The 16,554-nt window shown below is 47.2% G+C and overlaps 1 protein-coding gene across 4 annotated transcripts in view; it reads right to left on the reverse strand.

Moving 5' to 3' along the window:
• The window catches only part of WDR25 (WD repeat domain 25), a 140,150-nt gene that overhangs the window by 74,150 nt on the left and 49,446 nt on the right, over positions 1–16,554 (reverse strand). Inside the window, exon 1 of one of the 4 annotated variants that reach the window (XM_034992510.1) lies at positions 13,741–14,046. The exons of the other annotated variants lie outside the window; for them this stretch is intronic. Within the exon in view, the coding sequence (XP_034848401.1) occupies positions 13,741–13,746 (6 nt within the window). The 5' untranslated portion in view covers positions 13,747–14,046. Of the gene's footprint in view, positions 1–13,740; positions 14,047–16,554 lie in introns of those variants that run through there. 4 annotated transcript variants of the gene reach the window in all.

Consider the following 16,554-nt stretch of genomic DNA (forward strand, 5'->3'; position numbering starts at 1 on the left):
GTATGCATAAAAACAAATGCCAACCCCACTCCCAAAACTCTATCCAGAAACCCAATAAGGAGTTACTCTAGGAGTTTTCTGGTCGTAGGGACTTATCTGGCTACAGGCTTCTGCTGGGCACACCCAGGGGCTCAGAGCGGGGTTGTAAATGAGACCAGCCTAACAGGAAAGCCTTAGCTGATGCGGGAGGCCCCACTCCCCTGTCCAGCCCCACCTCTCACCTCTTCCTCCTTCACACGTCACCTTCCAGCCACGTTTCCCAAATGTGCCCTACTCTTGGCAACCTCTGTTTTTACACATGCCCCTCCCTCTACTTGAAGCAGTTTCTTTCCTCCCCACCAGGCTGGCCCCTACTCTTCCCTCCAGTCTCAGTTAAGATGTTCCTTCTTCCAGGAAGCCCTCCTGATCCCCCAGGCTGAGGTAAGGTCCCAGCGGATGTTCTCACAGTGCTCCATGCTTTCCCTCTGGCAGGGCTGGATGCACCATGTGGTAAGGGTCTGGTTGCCATCTGACCTCCTCTGTCCTGAAAACAACTCAAGAGTGATCATGGTGGCTGGGAAAGGGTGGTTGGGGGGTCGTGCAGCTGGCAGGACTGCTTGATTTTTCCATTTTTAGTCATTACTCCTTTTCCCCATTATCTTATTTATACTGTCCTTCTGATTTTGAAAGGAATCTATGCATTTTTTTTTTAAAGATTTTATTTATTCATTCATGAGAGACAGAGAGAGAGAGAGGCAGAGGGAGAAGCAGGCTCCCTGTGGAGCAGGGAGCCCGATGTGGGACTCGATCCCAGGACCCTGGGGTCATGACCTGAGCCGAAGGCAGACGCTTAACCATCTGAACCCCCCAGGCGCCCAAATCTATGCATTTTTATAATATTTTCATAACCCCCATCAGCACCACAAGAGCTATCATTTCTTTAGACCCCCACGTGCCCCACACTGCCAGCTGCTTCATTACCAACAGGTGAGGAAATGGTCACACCCCTTTCTGGTGGGTGTACCCAGGCCATTTTACAGAGGAGGAGCCCGAGGCTCCAGGTACAAAGGAAGCCACCCAAAGTTACACAATGAGCCAGTCACAGGCCCAGGACTCCTGGCCAGAGTCCATGTGCTTCTCCCTGTGCCAGGGTCACCACCCTGGGCCAAGGGCAGTGAGCAAGGCACCAAAAGGAACAGAGGGTGACACTGAGTCTAATCCTTGTGCTCAAAGGCACCACTGTGAACCCGCTGCCAGTGTCTTTGCAGTATTTTTCTACGCACACTTTGTTTTTCCTGAGATCCTACCGAATATACAAATCTGGCATCCTGCTTTCTTCACTTAACATTTTCCAATGTTCTTAAAAACTTCATTTTCAGAAATACAGTTACTCATCAATTCCAGAAAAGCCGAGCACAGATACAGCAGGGGCCTTGAACTTGACCATTTTCCCCTGGTGCCAACAGCTACATGCACACAGCAAGAGGATTTAACAGCCTGATTCAGCACGGTGGGAAGGAGCAAATTGCTTGAATCTGGGAAATACATTACCTCAATCTCACAAATGGTTTTCAAAAATCATTAGGCCACAGAAATGTCATTCTGCAGGCCTGGCTTCTGCTGCCTCCCCACCTGCCTAATAGCACCCCCTGTCACCGCATCAGGCATCAACAAACTCAGAGCACTCAAGTCTGGGTGGGAGCAGGCTGAGCCCCTGAGCCCAGAGGACCCCAAACCCCTCCTGAAAGACAAGCACAGTGTTCTCTCGGCCCACCTGATCTGCTCAATTCAGCAACAGTAAGGTGGGGGGGGGGGGGGGGCTAAAACTTGACAAAGAACAACTCCTGTCTCCACCTAGAGGTTCGCATACCCACGCCTCAGCAGTTGCTGCGTGCGGCCCAGCACCACTGTTAACTCCCCAGAAATTATCTTTGTGATCTCCAGGTTGGTGTCCAAAAATAAAATCATAGTAGATTTACGGGTCTCAAGTCCAATGCTCAGAAATAATCCTCAAATCTAATTACTTCTAAAAGGGGCCAGCTAAGAACTAACTAACCAGTTCACTCAAAATTCCTCAGTACCCAAGCTCAGGCCAGGCCTGGGGTTCTTTGGGGTTGAGTATTTATCACTCCCTAACAAACCATACCTTGAATGCATTAAGTGGTATTATAAATGCAGCCCCCAAAATTTCTAATAGTCTTGAATTAGTCTGACATTACTTCAATGAGCACGAAATTATTTTACCTATAAAAGTTTAACAAGTGATTCTAAAGGATTAAAAAGAGTTACATAATGGGATAACAGTAATAAGTCTGTAGCACTTAAGTCAACGACTTTTGTGGTCACAAAGCCTGTAATTTACAGAAGCTGCCTGGCTGTGAGCATGGCAGTCAGAAATCCCTTTATCTGTGGCTGTGCTGACAGCAACAAGAACCTCTATGTCAGGGAACAGCAGCTCCTCCAAGAGCGAGGTGCGGTCAGCAACATCGGTACTGACTACGGAAAGCCCAGTCGTCTATTAGGTAATCCGTCTCCCCTGCACTCCTGTTCACTAGCTTTTGGACATGACACGGCTTCCATTTTTTTTTTTTTTTTAACAGAAAAACAGCACAACTGCTGCTTAACTTCTAAGCTGTTGTTTTTAAATTAGTTATTATCAGTACTGTGCTATGTGCCCCATGTTGCAATTTACACATTTTTACTGATGCTGATCACCAGCAATGTACCAGTTGTGGCTCTGTGTCATTTGTGAACACCCCTCAGGCCCCCAGGAGCAGGTGTGTACAAAGCCAGGCCCGCTTCTCCTCTGGACCTCACGGCCACTTCTTCCCACCTCCCAGGAAGAGGATGGGCCACAGGGCTGAAATAGATGGGCATGGGGGGGGATGCAGCACAGGGGGTCCCAATGGCAGCAGGGGCCAAACTTAACAGGCCGAAGGCTTGGAATCATTACAGATTGAGCCTTCTTTTCCTTTACCAGGACTGCTAACCTAAAGTCCTTCCCCTTAAGGTCAGTATCACCTGGCAGGCAGTGCTGAGTCCAAGTGCAGGGTACTAAACCCCACAGCAGTGGAAACAGGCTCCTGGGGGGCTGCCTACACTTGACACTTGACACTCAAGATTAGGATGGAGCTGTCTTTCTCTCTCAGCCCTTCTTCCTACAGGGAAGTCAGAAGCTCAGTGGAGCAACCAAGGGGCTTCAAAACAAAGGTGTGTGGATCCTGTTAATCCATAAATGATAAGCCTGTGACCCAGCAGGTCTCCCTTTTGGCTCTGGCAACTAGGCGGCCTCTGGCTGACTTCCTAGGCCCTAGGTCCAATGGCTGGGCTCATCTCTCCTCCACCACTCCCAACCCCTGTGCTCTATGGTTTCTAAGCTTTCTCATCTTTACAAAAGTAAGCTTTAAAATCCTCTTGCTGTGTATAACTTTTTATGATAAACTAGCTGAAAATCTCTTTTGGAAGTTGTCATTGGCATAAATTATAAATAAAGACCAACAAAGCAAAGGCTCTGAGGCAAAAATCTTATTACCACCTTGAAGGAGTTCAGTGTCATTTTTCTTCCAGTAAACATGTAAATCCGATGTCCAAAACAATACAAGCTGCTTTATTCCATGGCTTATTTGCATGATTTTTAATGGCAAACAATAATAAAGTGTAACTGAACCCTCTAATCCTAAATTCATCTAGACTTTGCTGCAGAGAAATGCATTAATAATAAATTCCAGAGTTCATGTGACAACTCATAGTGTAGGACTCTGAGACTCCAGGGCACAGGAACACTGAGGAAGCAGGGGGGTCAGGGGGGAGGAGGACAACACACAAAGGGTGACAACAACAAGGACATCGGGGCCTGGGTTCCACAGGGCACATCAGACACCCCAAATCCTAACCCCACTGTGCCCCTTCCGAGCAATATGGCCTGAGCAGAGGACCATGTCTCTGAGCTGCCATTTACACAGCTAGAAAATGAGGCCAACACGACCACTTCCCAGAGTCGTGGGGAAGTTGCACAAAGTAGAAAGCACAACTGAAGTCACCATGAACCATTTGTTCTCTTTCTTATCCTTCACCACCTGCCACCAAAATGACCCAGCAATGGTGCACACGGGGCTCAAGACCCTAAAAAGTAAGACTGAAGAGGAGCTGTTTGGGCACCTTCCTTTAGGACCCTGGCCAACCAGATGAGTCAGGAGCATGTGTGAATGTATCAACTGTCCACCCTCAGTCCAGTCCCAAAGCCCCAGCCTGGTGCAGACCTGAGGGGGACATCTGAGGCCAGTGCAGAAGAAGGTATGATGGGCCCTGCAGCCAGTGTGAGGAGGAGAACGCCTGGGCCACGGGCATCGGAATGACAACTGTCCTGACAACTGCTGTCTTGGCCTTCAGGATCTGCCCTGGCCTTGGCCTCAGCGAACAATGAGACCCGTCCTAAGCCAGAATAGAGCTGGCCCAGGCCTTGGACGGAGTGAAGCCCGGGAGCCCAGAAGACCATGCCTGAAGGGGTCCCCCTTATACCGCGGGCTTTAGAGAGACGTCAGCCCTGCGGTTCACGGTGGCAGCTTTCCTGACCCACATCTAAAGGGAAGAGGATGTGCTTGAGAGCACGCCTCTGTGTGTTTCCACATCTCTCAGAAGGATAAACCACTTCTCTCAAAGTAGAAAAATGACCCCTGGCTCCAGTGAAGCCCGAGCCCCTCCTGCGTGGCTTCCAGCTTCAGCTCCCAGCCAGGCATGACTGCATGCTTCTCAGGCACATCCCTGCCATCCTATCTATCACCCCTGGGCAGCCACTTGCGGGACTGAGGGCACCGTTGGTGGTCTGAGGACCCAGTGGGGCCTGGGGGCCAGACACTTGGTGTTGGGGCCTGGCTCCGTCCCCTCTCTGAGCTTCAAGACCCTAATCTGTAGGACCAAAAAGGTAATATCCCCCCAGCCAAGGCTGCCGGGAGGCTGAGAATATGCACAGCGCCAGGCACTAACAACAGCAATTATTCTTACTCATGCTCCAATCACTCAACAAATATTCTTCATGCTTTCCAAATGCACTCATTTCACATCAGCCCCAAGCGCTCCCAATTAATGAAAGAACAAATTAAACTGTCATTACTTTGCTTTAATTCTGTAATTAAAGAACTTCAAGAGGCGACAGGCTCTAAATAATGCATGCTTTTGTCAAAGAAATGTTGAGTTCTGGGCAGAGAGAAAAAAGTAAGGGGGGAAAAGCTTCGGGGAAAAGGGACGAGAAGAAGATACGAGGCAGGAGCCATGATATTTATCTCCAAAGATCCGAGGGAACAATCAAGTGACAGCTGAAGGACTTAATTTGGTTTTGAATTAAGGCTTCAGCTATCACAGAAAACAGGAAAATATATGGCCCCCAACCCGCACTCCCGCTCCGCATCTGCCAGAAACAGAAACGGTGTCGGGAGTAATTCAATCGGTGGCTTTTCCAGTTGATGAGGCAAAGCACGGCAGTCATTTTGACATCTGCTTGTGTGTGACTCTCCTTTTTATGTCAGTTCAGGGGAAAGAGAAATAAAGGAAAAGCATGTGGCACGTAAATTTTTTTAAATGCGTGTCTCTTACCCAGCAGATCATGCAGCTGCCACACGTTACAAACCTAACAAGGTTGTCCTGTGCAGGGGTGGAGAGAGACAGGCTTGGGGTTGGACGAATGGGATTCAAACCCAGCTTCGCGGTGCCCTGACCCCCCACCCCCACCCCCAGCAAATCCAGGCCCCCACCTCTGGGCGAAACAGGGGCAGTGAGTGAGCGTCTGGTGAATCAGCGCCTGGGGGCTGATGAGCAGAACACGAGGTCTGAATTAGGAGCCAGCAACCAGGCCTGCAACTTCAAATTAAATAACTTACTGAGATGTTTTGTTCTCGTTAGGCATTAATGTTTTCATAAATCCCATACACACTGTAATTGCTGCGTCCTGATTCTCTGAATCACAGAAAGAAATGGCTTTCAGACATGGCTTCCATTTATGCTTCTATTAGCTGCAGAACCCAAAGGATGAAATGTTATTAAATATAACTTTTTTTTTCCTGCAATATCGCCAAGTTCCAAGAACAGCTTGGAGGTTTCCCTGAAAAGGTTGGCAAATGTGCTTAGTACACAAAATAGCAGCTGCTTTACAAACTGCATACTTTTATTAAATTACTGCCCCTGCAACATCCTGCCAGCCACAGGATTAAAAGGGAGAAGAAATTAAACTGATGGGAAAGGCTTCCATGCAACAGGTCCAAGTCACAAGTGATGAATCTCCTTCTAAGTCTGTAACATGTGGGGAAATGGAGGGGGGTTTAGTTGGGGTTTTGGGGGGGTTCTAATATAAAATTTTAATTAATACGTACCACTATATCAACATTGAAATGTCACTTACTTATCCACACTGCTAGACACGTGATATTTTTTTTTCTTTCCTTCTTTCCCCTCTGGGTACCCACCAGGGTACGCAGGGTCTGGCCGCATGCCTGGCCTGCCGTGGGCACTTACTAAATACTGGCTTAGTGACCAAGTAAGTGTGTGTACCCCCAGCAGAGCGCTGGCCACAAAACAGGTAGTCAGGAAAGGTCAAACTCCTCGCTCCATTCGGGGGCAGGCCACATCTAAACCCACTCTGCTACACACACCTACTTCCCTTACAGGAGCCCCCCATACCCCGAGTCCTGCACTGCCTACACAGCTGTCTCTCTTCCGCAAGGAAGCACTCAAGGGCAAGCAGCGGCCCTGTATCAGAGCCTCTCTCCAGCCCTGTGGGACCCTGGGCAGCTGCTCAACTCTTAAGAAGAGGTCTCTCAGCTATAAAATGAGAATCAAAAATACCTAACGGAGCCCAGCACACACATGCAGTAAGTGCTCAATACATGATCACCGCTGCAGCAACTGTATATCTTCATAAAGATCCCTCCTCCTCCTCCAACAGCATCCCTGCAGGACTGCATTGACCAGGCTCCCCTGCCAAGCACAGGCTGGTCCAGAGCTTTACTCCCACTGTCATTTCATCCTAAAAGGACCTGACAGATGTGAGGGCATGACTGCCCCCATTTCACAGATGGGGAAACTTAGCACAGAGAACTTCAGTAACTTCGGAGGCAGGCTAGGAAGCAGCAAAACTGTTCTCAGGAAGATGTGGTCCATATATACAATGGAACATTACTCAGCCATCAGGATGAATACCCAACTTTTACATCAACATGGATGGGACTGGAGGAGACTATGCTAAGTGAAATAAGTCAAGCAGAGAAAGTCAATTATCATATGGTTTCACTTATTAGTGGAACTTAAGGAATAGCATGGAGGACATTAGGAGAAGGAAGGGAAAAATGAAGGGGGCGGAAATCGTAGGGGGAGATAAACCATGAGAAACTATGGACTCCAAGAAACAAACTGAGGGTTGGGGACGGGGGGATGGGTTAGCCCGGTGACGGGTATTAAGGAGGGCACGTACTGCATGGAGCACTGGGTGTTATAGAAAACAATGAATCATGGAATACTACATCAAAAACTAATGATGTAATGTATGGTGACTAACATAACATAATAAAATTAAATTAAATTAAAAAAAAAAAAAACATTCTCCAATAAGCCCCCAGCCTATCCGCAGGGCCAAGTTGAGCTCCACAGGACACTCTAGCCAGTGGCCCTATATGCCCTTCACCCTGCCACCCCCACGCCCCTCCGTGCCAGCACTCCAGCCTCTGCCTGGAAAACCCCTGAGGTGGGAGAGGTTCCCCCCGAGACCCAAATCACCTCCCCGCAGCAGTGCAGACAGCCTTAGTCCTGCCGCCAAAGATTCAGGTCACACAGTTATTCCCATGGACATCTATCCATCCCCCACTCTGCAGTGATGGCTCCCTTGAGGAGAGGACCCTCAATCCACACCCCTGCACATCAGGGCCCAGCACTTAGTAGCAGCTCAGCTAATGCTTGATGCCTAAGTGGGTAAATGAACAGAGTGTCTCCTAAGTGTCCACCATGATGCTGGTACCAGAATGTTCTGAAAACTTCAACCAGGAAGTGGAGCCTTGGCTCCCTGGCCTGGTTTCAAGACCAAATCAGGCAGGGCTGTGTGTGCCTTGTTTGATTAAAGTGATTAGCAGGAAGTAAACACAAGGCTGTTTATTGGCTCCACACAGAACCCTCGCTCAAAATGCCAGGGACCCAGCACTTTGACACAAATTCAGGAAAGGCATCTTTAATCATTTCGGGGTTAATAAAAAATGTCAATTACATTTGTCATCATGGCTATCCTGGGGGAACAATCCCAGCACAGACAATCTCTGGCCAAATGACAGCCTGGTCTGTTTGTCACACATCCCTCCAGCTGCCTCGCTGACAAATTAATCGAGTTGGTTACCTCCCCCTGGCCTGTCCCTTCGTAAATAATCAGAAGTAATATGGATCTCCCAAATAATCTGACCTAAGAATTGCTGCTCTCACTCTCCCTAAATAAGAAAAGAGAACAAAGCAAGGAATGAGACTGTAAATATCCTGAGGGTGCAGACTGCCTGGGGGTGGGTGTGGCGGAGCCCAGGGGGGCCTGTCTTTCCACCCCAAGGTGCCTCAGTGCCAAGCACACCCCCACGGAGCCAACAGTCTGCATCACACTGGCCAGGCCCCCACCCCTGTAACCCTATGAGGGGTCCCATTCTACCCCCATTCTAGAAGCCAGCAAACAGCAGCTGAGAACAGACTAAGTAGATGCCACAACGGGGACTCAAACCCAGGTGTCTGGCGCCACCCTGCTGCCCGCAGCCGAGGGGATCCTGAGTGTGGCTGCCTGTCTACATTTTGAGAGTAGCTATTTTGCAATCAAGGAATTCCTGTACATTCAAATTGCCGGGTGCAAACGCATCCAAGAGGAAAATGCTCCCCTGTGTAACTGACACTTAACACATAAAGATAGGAGTGGAGTCAGGTTGAAATTGGAAAACGGAAACACTGCTTTCCACCCCAGGACCACTTCAAATGCTCTGAAATCGTTAAATTTGCCTAAATTAAGCATTCTATCTTTATCGGAGAATGACATGAAAATGACTATCCAAGGGCTCTCCAGTGACAGTTTCCCACATTTGTTTTTAAACAATGAATCTTTTCCTTGATATGTAGATTTGGCCATGGACCAAAAGTCAGGGTCCCTGCCTTCCCCAGCTCTAAGTGGCAGACATCTCAGCCGCCCCCATAGCACATGCAAATGGGGCACACTGGTGCTGCTCCGTCTACCACAACATGCTTTACAAATGGGAGGAGTTTTTGTTACATGAACCTCAAATATTCAAAATCACTTTTATTTTCAGAGAAAACACAGTATGAAGAATATACAAGTATTTCCCGGATTTGTTTTAAAGCTTTTGCAGTTTGAAGGGTTAAGCTGAGCACAAGTCCTCTGAGACCACTGTTAATTTCTGCAACTCACTGTCATATAAAAAGCCTCCGCCCCCACACAGCAATCAGGGGCTGCCCGACTGCCCTTCCAGAGAGTTCTGTCTCCAGTGAGAAATCCAGATGACACTTTTTCGACAGCCTAACAGTCATTAGGTTTGCAAGTTAACTTTCACGAGACAGGCAAAGGCTCTTATTTTGATGGCTTCCCTCCATTTTGGCAATTTTATCACCTTCATAAACACTAATAGCTCTTGAATACCTGCTGTGGGTGTGGCGTGCTGTGCCAGGCTGAACCGCACAATGCCACACAAAATGCCATCAAATAGTCACCAGTCTCCACTGGCAATCAGCTCTATGATGCCCAGGAGTCCGGGGGCTGAAGCCACGGCAGCTTCCTGGCCAAGACTGGTGCTGGCAACAGGCAACGACTCTAGAGGGCAGGGCTCCTTGCTGCAGGACCCACCAGGTGCCAGACACGACCCAGTATGACAACATGACACCCTTTCATGCACCAGTGCAGAAAGAGAGGGTCAGAGGGGAGAGAGGCCCCTTACCAGGGGCCCTGGAGTTAGATAGTGCCCAGGAAACTGAAGCCCCATGCCGTCTCCACACCACCCCTTGCCTCTACTTACAGGAGGGTGCTCCCGCCACCAGAGCCAAGCCATGTTCACAGGCAGGTGGTCAGTCATGTGCTGGAGGACATGCAGAACCCCAGAGGGTTTCCAGAAGGAACTCTGGCTTTGGAGCCAGAGGGTTCTGTGTTCAAATCCCAGTTCTGTCTCCTACCAGCTGTGTGACCCTTGGCACATCACTGCACCATTCTGAACCTTAGTTTCCTTAGATGTAAAATAGGGAAAATGCATTGAACTTGAACTTCACAGAGGAACGAGGGTTTGAGAAGATTAAATAAGATTCAATGAGATGAAATATACAAAGTCACCCAACCTGTCTCATCTCCCTAAACAGCCCTGCATGTAATCAGCTGGGGATGAAAGTGCATAAGAATCAGACCTCACATCAAATCCCACCTCCCATATTTGCCAGCTGGATGACCATGGACATGGGGTATAACCTGGCTGGGGCTCCTCTGCCCCTCCCCCCGCCCCGAGCCACCATCCAGGCGGTGCAAGGGTTAAGGAGACTATGTCTGGCAGGGAGTGGGCGCTCAATAAAAGCTCATTCAATTCAATTTGACTTAATTAAAAAACCTTACTCATAGCCTCGAGAATGGCAGGAGCACAGAGGGCTAAAACTACAAACCCAAATCCATTTGAAGCCTATAAATTTTGTATCCTGCCGATGAATGCATTTTCTTATTAAGCGACAATATCATAAACCTCTTCTGAATTCCTGGCAATGTAAGAGTCATATCTTCATTGGGCTGAAAGCTGTTGTCATATCACAAAGAACTTGAAGGGTTCTAAAAGAACTGATGAAAAGGAATAACTGAAACCAAGTTTACTGAACAAATCAAATTATTTCACTGCTGCACCTGTCTTTGCAAAGCTTCTCCAAATTACACTTCATTATGAGACTAGGAAATTAGACACCAGTAACAAAATGAGAAAACCAGAACATATAAATATTTACATAATCGTCAGAATAATATTCTTCTGTGCAAATCCACCTACTACTTTGTTTATTCTTATTAACTCAAGTTTAGAAATGGGACATTCGTGTGAAACGGGGCCCTGGGGATTTCTCTCCCTGATTCAAACCATTTCTTTTTCTCATTTTTATCTTTTTTTTTTTTTATTCTTAAGCAAACAGTGGTGCTCCAGGAGAGAAGAGGATGAGAGAGCAAGGGGGAAGGGAGGGCAGCTTCGATCCTCAGTTGTGAGCTCAGGCCTCTGAGCAGCGTGGCCGGCTGGCCGTGCTCCTCTCCCCTCTCCAAAGGACACGCTAACACCCTAGGGCTGTGGATGAGCACAGGAATGGCGAGTGCTAGCGAGGGACAGTGTGGGTGGAACAGTAATAGCAATGACAATGACTATAGCAACCCATGTCCCCGTGTCTGGGCGCTGGGCAGTACCCAAGTTATCCCAAATTCCCACAAACACCCTCTGCTCACTGAGAAGTAGGATCCCCATCTACAGATAAGGGAACCAAGGCTGCTGGAAGTTGAGTAACCACCTTGTCCAAGGCCACAAAACTAGTGAGCAAGAGCCAGGGTAAGAGCCCAGCTTTGGGTGGTTTTTTCCAGCAAACCAGCACCATGTACCGGGTACTAAAACCACAACTACAGTGAGGCTCGGCCCTGACAGGTACTGGCTGGTGCCTCGATGTTGGTCTTGCTACAGCCAAGCTGTGGGGTCTCTAAAGGGGAGGGCGGGGCCAAGGCCGGATGGTGGCAGCGATGGTAGGGGCCAGCTCTCTGTGGCTAGATGCTTTCCCAAGAGCAAGGCTAATAAGCGGGCTAGTCCTAAACAGAAGTCCCTGGGATCCGGTTTCACCTCCCCCTTTCTCACCATCACCTTCGGCCCTTAGTCATAACAATCATGCATTCACTCATTTATTTAACAACCAAGCATTGAGTCCCTACTCCAGCTCCAGCCCCGTGCCAAGCACTGGAGAGACCCAAATGGCTAAGAAGCAGCCCCAGCCCTAAAAGGGCCTTCTGTGCTCCACCAGGCAAGACTCTAACTGTTGTGCCACGTTTTCCAAAACAAAAAGGCAGAACAGATGGTTCAGCATATGGCATGGCACAGGGACAACAACTGAAAGCAGGGCACCCTAGCAAACTGAGGCCCTCTGGAACCAGCATTCTAGCTTCCGGGGTGTGTGCCTGCCCGCCACATCTCAAGCGGCTTGAAGGCAGACACTCAGACTTTCTCTTCCACAGAGATGATTCCTGGTCAGATGTCACTAGGTAGGAAACAACCTCAGGGACAACCCAATGACCTGGCGAAGTGAAGCCAAGCTACACAGAGACTGACTTTCTCTTCTCCTCTCCCCAGTGCATGGAGGCCCTCTCACCCCAAGAGACAGTGAACACCTGACTCGGAAGCTCCTCGACCAGCCTGTAAGGGCAGCTCAGGCCACAGTTCATGGCCATGCTACCACGCAGTGCCATTACACGGGAAGTTAGGATGACAAAAGTATCTGACTGCATATCCATGGAGACATCATTAAGATGCCATTAAAACACCATTAAAACATGTGAGCTCAATGTAAAACTATTACATTGCAAATTATACTGCTGTAAAATAAACAAAGGAAATGGATTCCAAAAAGCATTAAAGTAACATAAAGCAAACTGAACCCCTTTTTCAAGTACAAGAGAATTCTAAGTAAGAAAAGCATGCAGTCCATGGTGAAAAGGCAAGCCCAGACGCAGCAGTCAGCCCTGCATTCCCACCTTGCCACAGTCTCCAACTAGCTGTATGACCCTCCACAAGCATTTAATCTCTCAGAGCCTCAAGGTCCTGTATGAGAAATATTGCACTGATTAACTGATGGGAGGATTAAATGAAATGAGATGAGAGAGAGAAAGGCACATGGCAAGGCTCAGACCCACGTCCCAAGAGCCAAGGAATGCAATGTCTGAGTCTGGGCCCCAAACCTCTCCACTAATCTGAGAAGACTCGAAGGGCCCACCCTAGTGGCTACTGCTGTGCTGGTTCCCCACAAAGAATGAGATTAATGACTGTGCCCAGTCAGCAGTCACGGCTCTCCCCTCCTCCAGGCCCCAGAGGACCAGCCAGCCCTTCTTCATCTGAAGACACTCATCTACTCTTAGGGCAGTCATGTCACGTGGGCGGCTCTCCCAGGAGATCCACACACGGAGTTCTTCCCAACTGCCCTTCAAGTCCTGGGAGTCCCCATCTGGAATGGAATCTGCTCCCTGAGGTCCGGGCAACACCCTCCCACTCACCACATTAACCTCACTGCCCAGGGCCGAACGAAGTGAATGAATCAATGAATATGTGACTCCTGCCAACCCTGCCCCCCACCTCTGGACCTGAGGCCCAGACATGCTCTTTCCACTCCAAGACAGCTAGGAGAGCAATTCATTAAGTGGCCCCCAAATTTTTTTTAATCACATTATCACTATTATTTTAAAGATTTTTTTGAGCATACAACATTAAGTACATAAATTCTATGCCACTGATATATTACATACATTATAAGACATGTACACACACAACAGAAATTTTAGAAAGATGATACGAAAACATCTAAGTGAAATGTCCAGTGCTGTCTCCTGGATCTGTTTACACAGCACCAGGGATGTGAGCCCTGCTTTTAGGAGCATCCTCTGGATGATCCTCGTCTTCTGACCAAGGATAGGCATCTAGAGACATGTGAAATCCTCAGCTCCAGCACCTCAAAAACTGACCTCAAACCCCAGGACCCAGCTCTCACGTGCATAACATGTGGTCACGCCTCAGTTTCCTCCTCCAAGCACACTGCCACTCTTCTAACGTGACGTGGAAACGAGATGACGTCCAGGAAGGTGGATACTATCAGCAGCACCTAGATACACAGAGTACAGTTCGTTGTCATGCACCCAAATAACAGCCACAGAGAAGGGAAATACAATGGAATACTCTGCAGCTATGACGAAGCACCAGGGGAGCTCTATGGACTGGTGTGGCCTGACGGAACACGTGGGTAAGTGGGGGGAAAAAAGCAAAATGCAAAAGAGGATCTAGAATATGCTACTTCTTATGAAGAAGAAGAGCAAATAAGAAATAACTCATTTGATGGGGCGCCTGGGTGGCTCAGTAGTTAAGCGTCTGCCTTCGGCTCAGGTCATGATCCCGGGTCCTGGGATCGAGCCCCACATCGGGCTCCCTGCTCCGTGGGAAGCCTGCTTCTCCCTCTCCCTCTCCCCCTGCTTGTGTTCTCTTTCTCACTGTGTCTCTCTCTGTCAAATAAATAAATAAAACCTTTAAAAAAAAAAAAGAAAGAAAGAAAGAACTCATTTGAGCAAAAAGAAACATGGGAGGAAAACCTAAAGACTAATCAGACTGGCTACCTAAAGGGCAGGGCTGAGAACTGGGCGGATGGGATAAAGGAAATGGGGTGGGAGTGGAGGGGATACCTCTCTAAATAGAACTTTCTGTATAGACTTGACTTTTGGAAATATGTTAGTGGTTTGCATGGATGGAAGGAAGCGGGGGAGGAGGTGGAGAGTAGGGAAAGGGGAAAGGGAGGAAGTCTACAAGAATTCAAAGAAAAACAAATGAACCAAACTATATTTCAAACAAATAATAAAAACCACTCTGAAGGAGGAAAGAGAAAAAACCCAGGCCAAGGAACATCTGAACACATTTGGACTATATGCTCTCAAGCTAAAGGCAAAAGAATTCTAAGAATGAATTCAAATTAGTAAGCTTTTTTGCAGAGGTTAGCAATCCTGAAACAACTTTTTGACATCCTGGGATTGAGCAAGGATGTAAATATGTTGTAAAAATGGGAGCCAAGTTTCACACTACTGGAGAAGGGAGTTACAAATGTGAAAATGGAAAAAGGCAGAATGAACCGCCACAGCACTGGCTAGAAAGATGAAAAATCCATGTAAACTCGCAGGTTTAATAGAAGGAAGCGGACAGAGGTGTGTACGGGTGTGTGTGCGCACACATCTCCTGCCCAGATCTGTCTTCTGAGAAGTACTGACATCCCAGTAGCAGCGAGCACACCTAACACCCAAATCTTGGTTTCTAAACGCCTTTCTCCACTAAAAGGAACCAGAGCTCCTTGGAGCTCTTTATAGAGATGCAGCAGAAACAGAACAAGATAAAACTGGGACACCTTGCTGTGTAAAAAGTAAGAACGTGTTCAAAGAATGATGGAGACATCTCAAATGGAGTCAGGAGCCAGCCTGAAGGAGCTTCTATTGGTCAAATTATAAAATCAGATTAGAATTTATTAAAGTAAGAGTCCATGAATCCACAACAAAATAAATAAACAGACTGATTGAGGGGGTAGGGGGATGACTCCTCTTTATAACAGGAAGAAATTATAGAATTAAAAATCACCATTTGTCCACCATCATCATAGGAACTGATACAGGTAGGACTCATCAAAGAAAGCTAAATTACTGGATAAAAGTCTGAGGAAAAGCAGGTTATCTAGGTAGTGTCAAAGTGTCTCCCCACATGATACTTAATTACAAAAAGTAAAATAGTAACTATACTGGAGAAACCTGGCAGATGTCATCCTAACCAAATGATCAAAATTAACATCTCCAGCAATCGGATCAATTGACAGCATGTGCCTCCTGATATGATGCACCAAGAAGACACAGCATCACCCCCGGGACATTCCTGCCAGGAAGTCCATAATCTGAATCTAATCATGAGGAAGCACCAGACAAACCCAAAATGAAAGACGGTTTACAAAATTACTGGCTTGCACTCTTCAAATATATGAATGTCATATTTAACTGTTCTAAACTAAAGAAGACAGGACAATAATGGTAACGCATGATCTTGAATTTTCTTTTGTTATAAAGGCCATTATTATGACACTGTTGAAAAAAATCTCAGTAAGGTACATACAGTAGATTAGACAATAATGTTGTTTCAGTGTTATTTTCCTGATTTTGATCACTACACCGTGGTTATGTCAGACAACTCCTTGTTTTTAGAAAAAACACACTGTAGTATTTAGGGTAAAGGGCCATCAGTCTGCAACTTACTCTTAATGGTTCAGGAAAAAAAAAATGTACGTGTGTATGTGAATGTGTATATAGCTATATACCTACACATCCATACCTCTATACATCTTTATATACGGAGAGAAAAGACAAAATAATATTAACATTTGGGGAATCTGGGTAAAGGTTTTCTGGGAATTCTTTCTACTATTCTCACAACTCTTCTGTATGTCTGAGATTATGTCAAAAAAAATTTTTTTAACAATTTTATGTTTTATTTTTTTATTTTTTTAAAGATTTTATTTATTTATTTGAGAGAGAGAGAGAGTGAGAGAGAGCACGAGAGCAGGGTGAGGGGCAGAGGGAGAAGCAGACTCCCCACTGAGCAGGGAGTCTGATGCGGGGCTCAATTCCGGGACTCTGGGATCATGACCTGAGCTGAAGGCAGACGCTTAACCGACTGAGCCACCTAGGTGCCCCAAATTTTTTTAAAAGAGACAAGTTTTCTTTTTTGGGTGAGTTTTTTGTGAGGTTTCTGTTTTTGCTTTTGTTTTTGTGTAGGCTGGTAAATTTGA

The sequence above is a fragment of the Mirounga leonina genome, unplaced genomic scaffold (assembly GCF_011800145.1).
Source record: "Mirounga leonina isolate KUSES-001 unplaced genomic scaffold, KU_Mleo_1.0 Mir_82, whole genome shotgun sequence".
NCBI lineage: Eukaryota > Metazoa > Chordata > Mammalia > Carnivora > Phocidae > Mirounga > Mirounga leonina.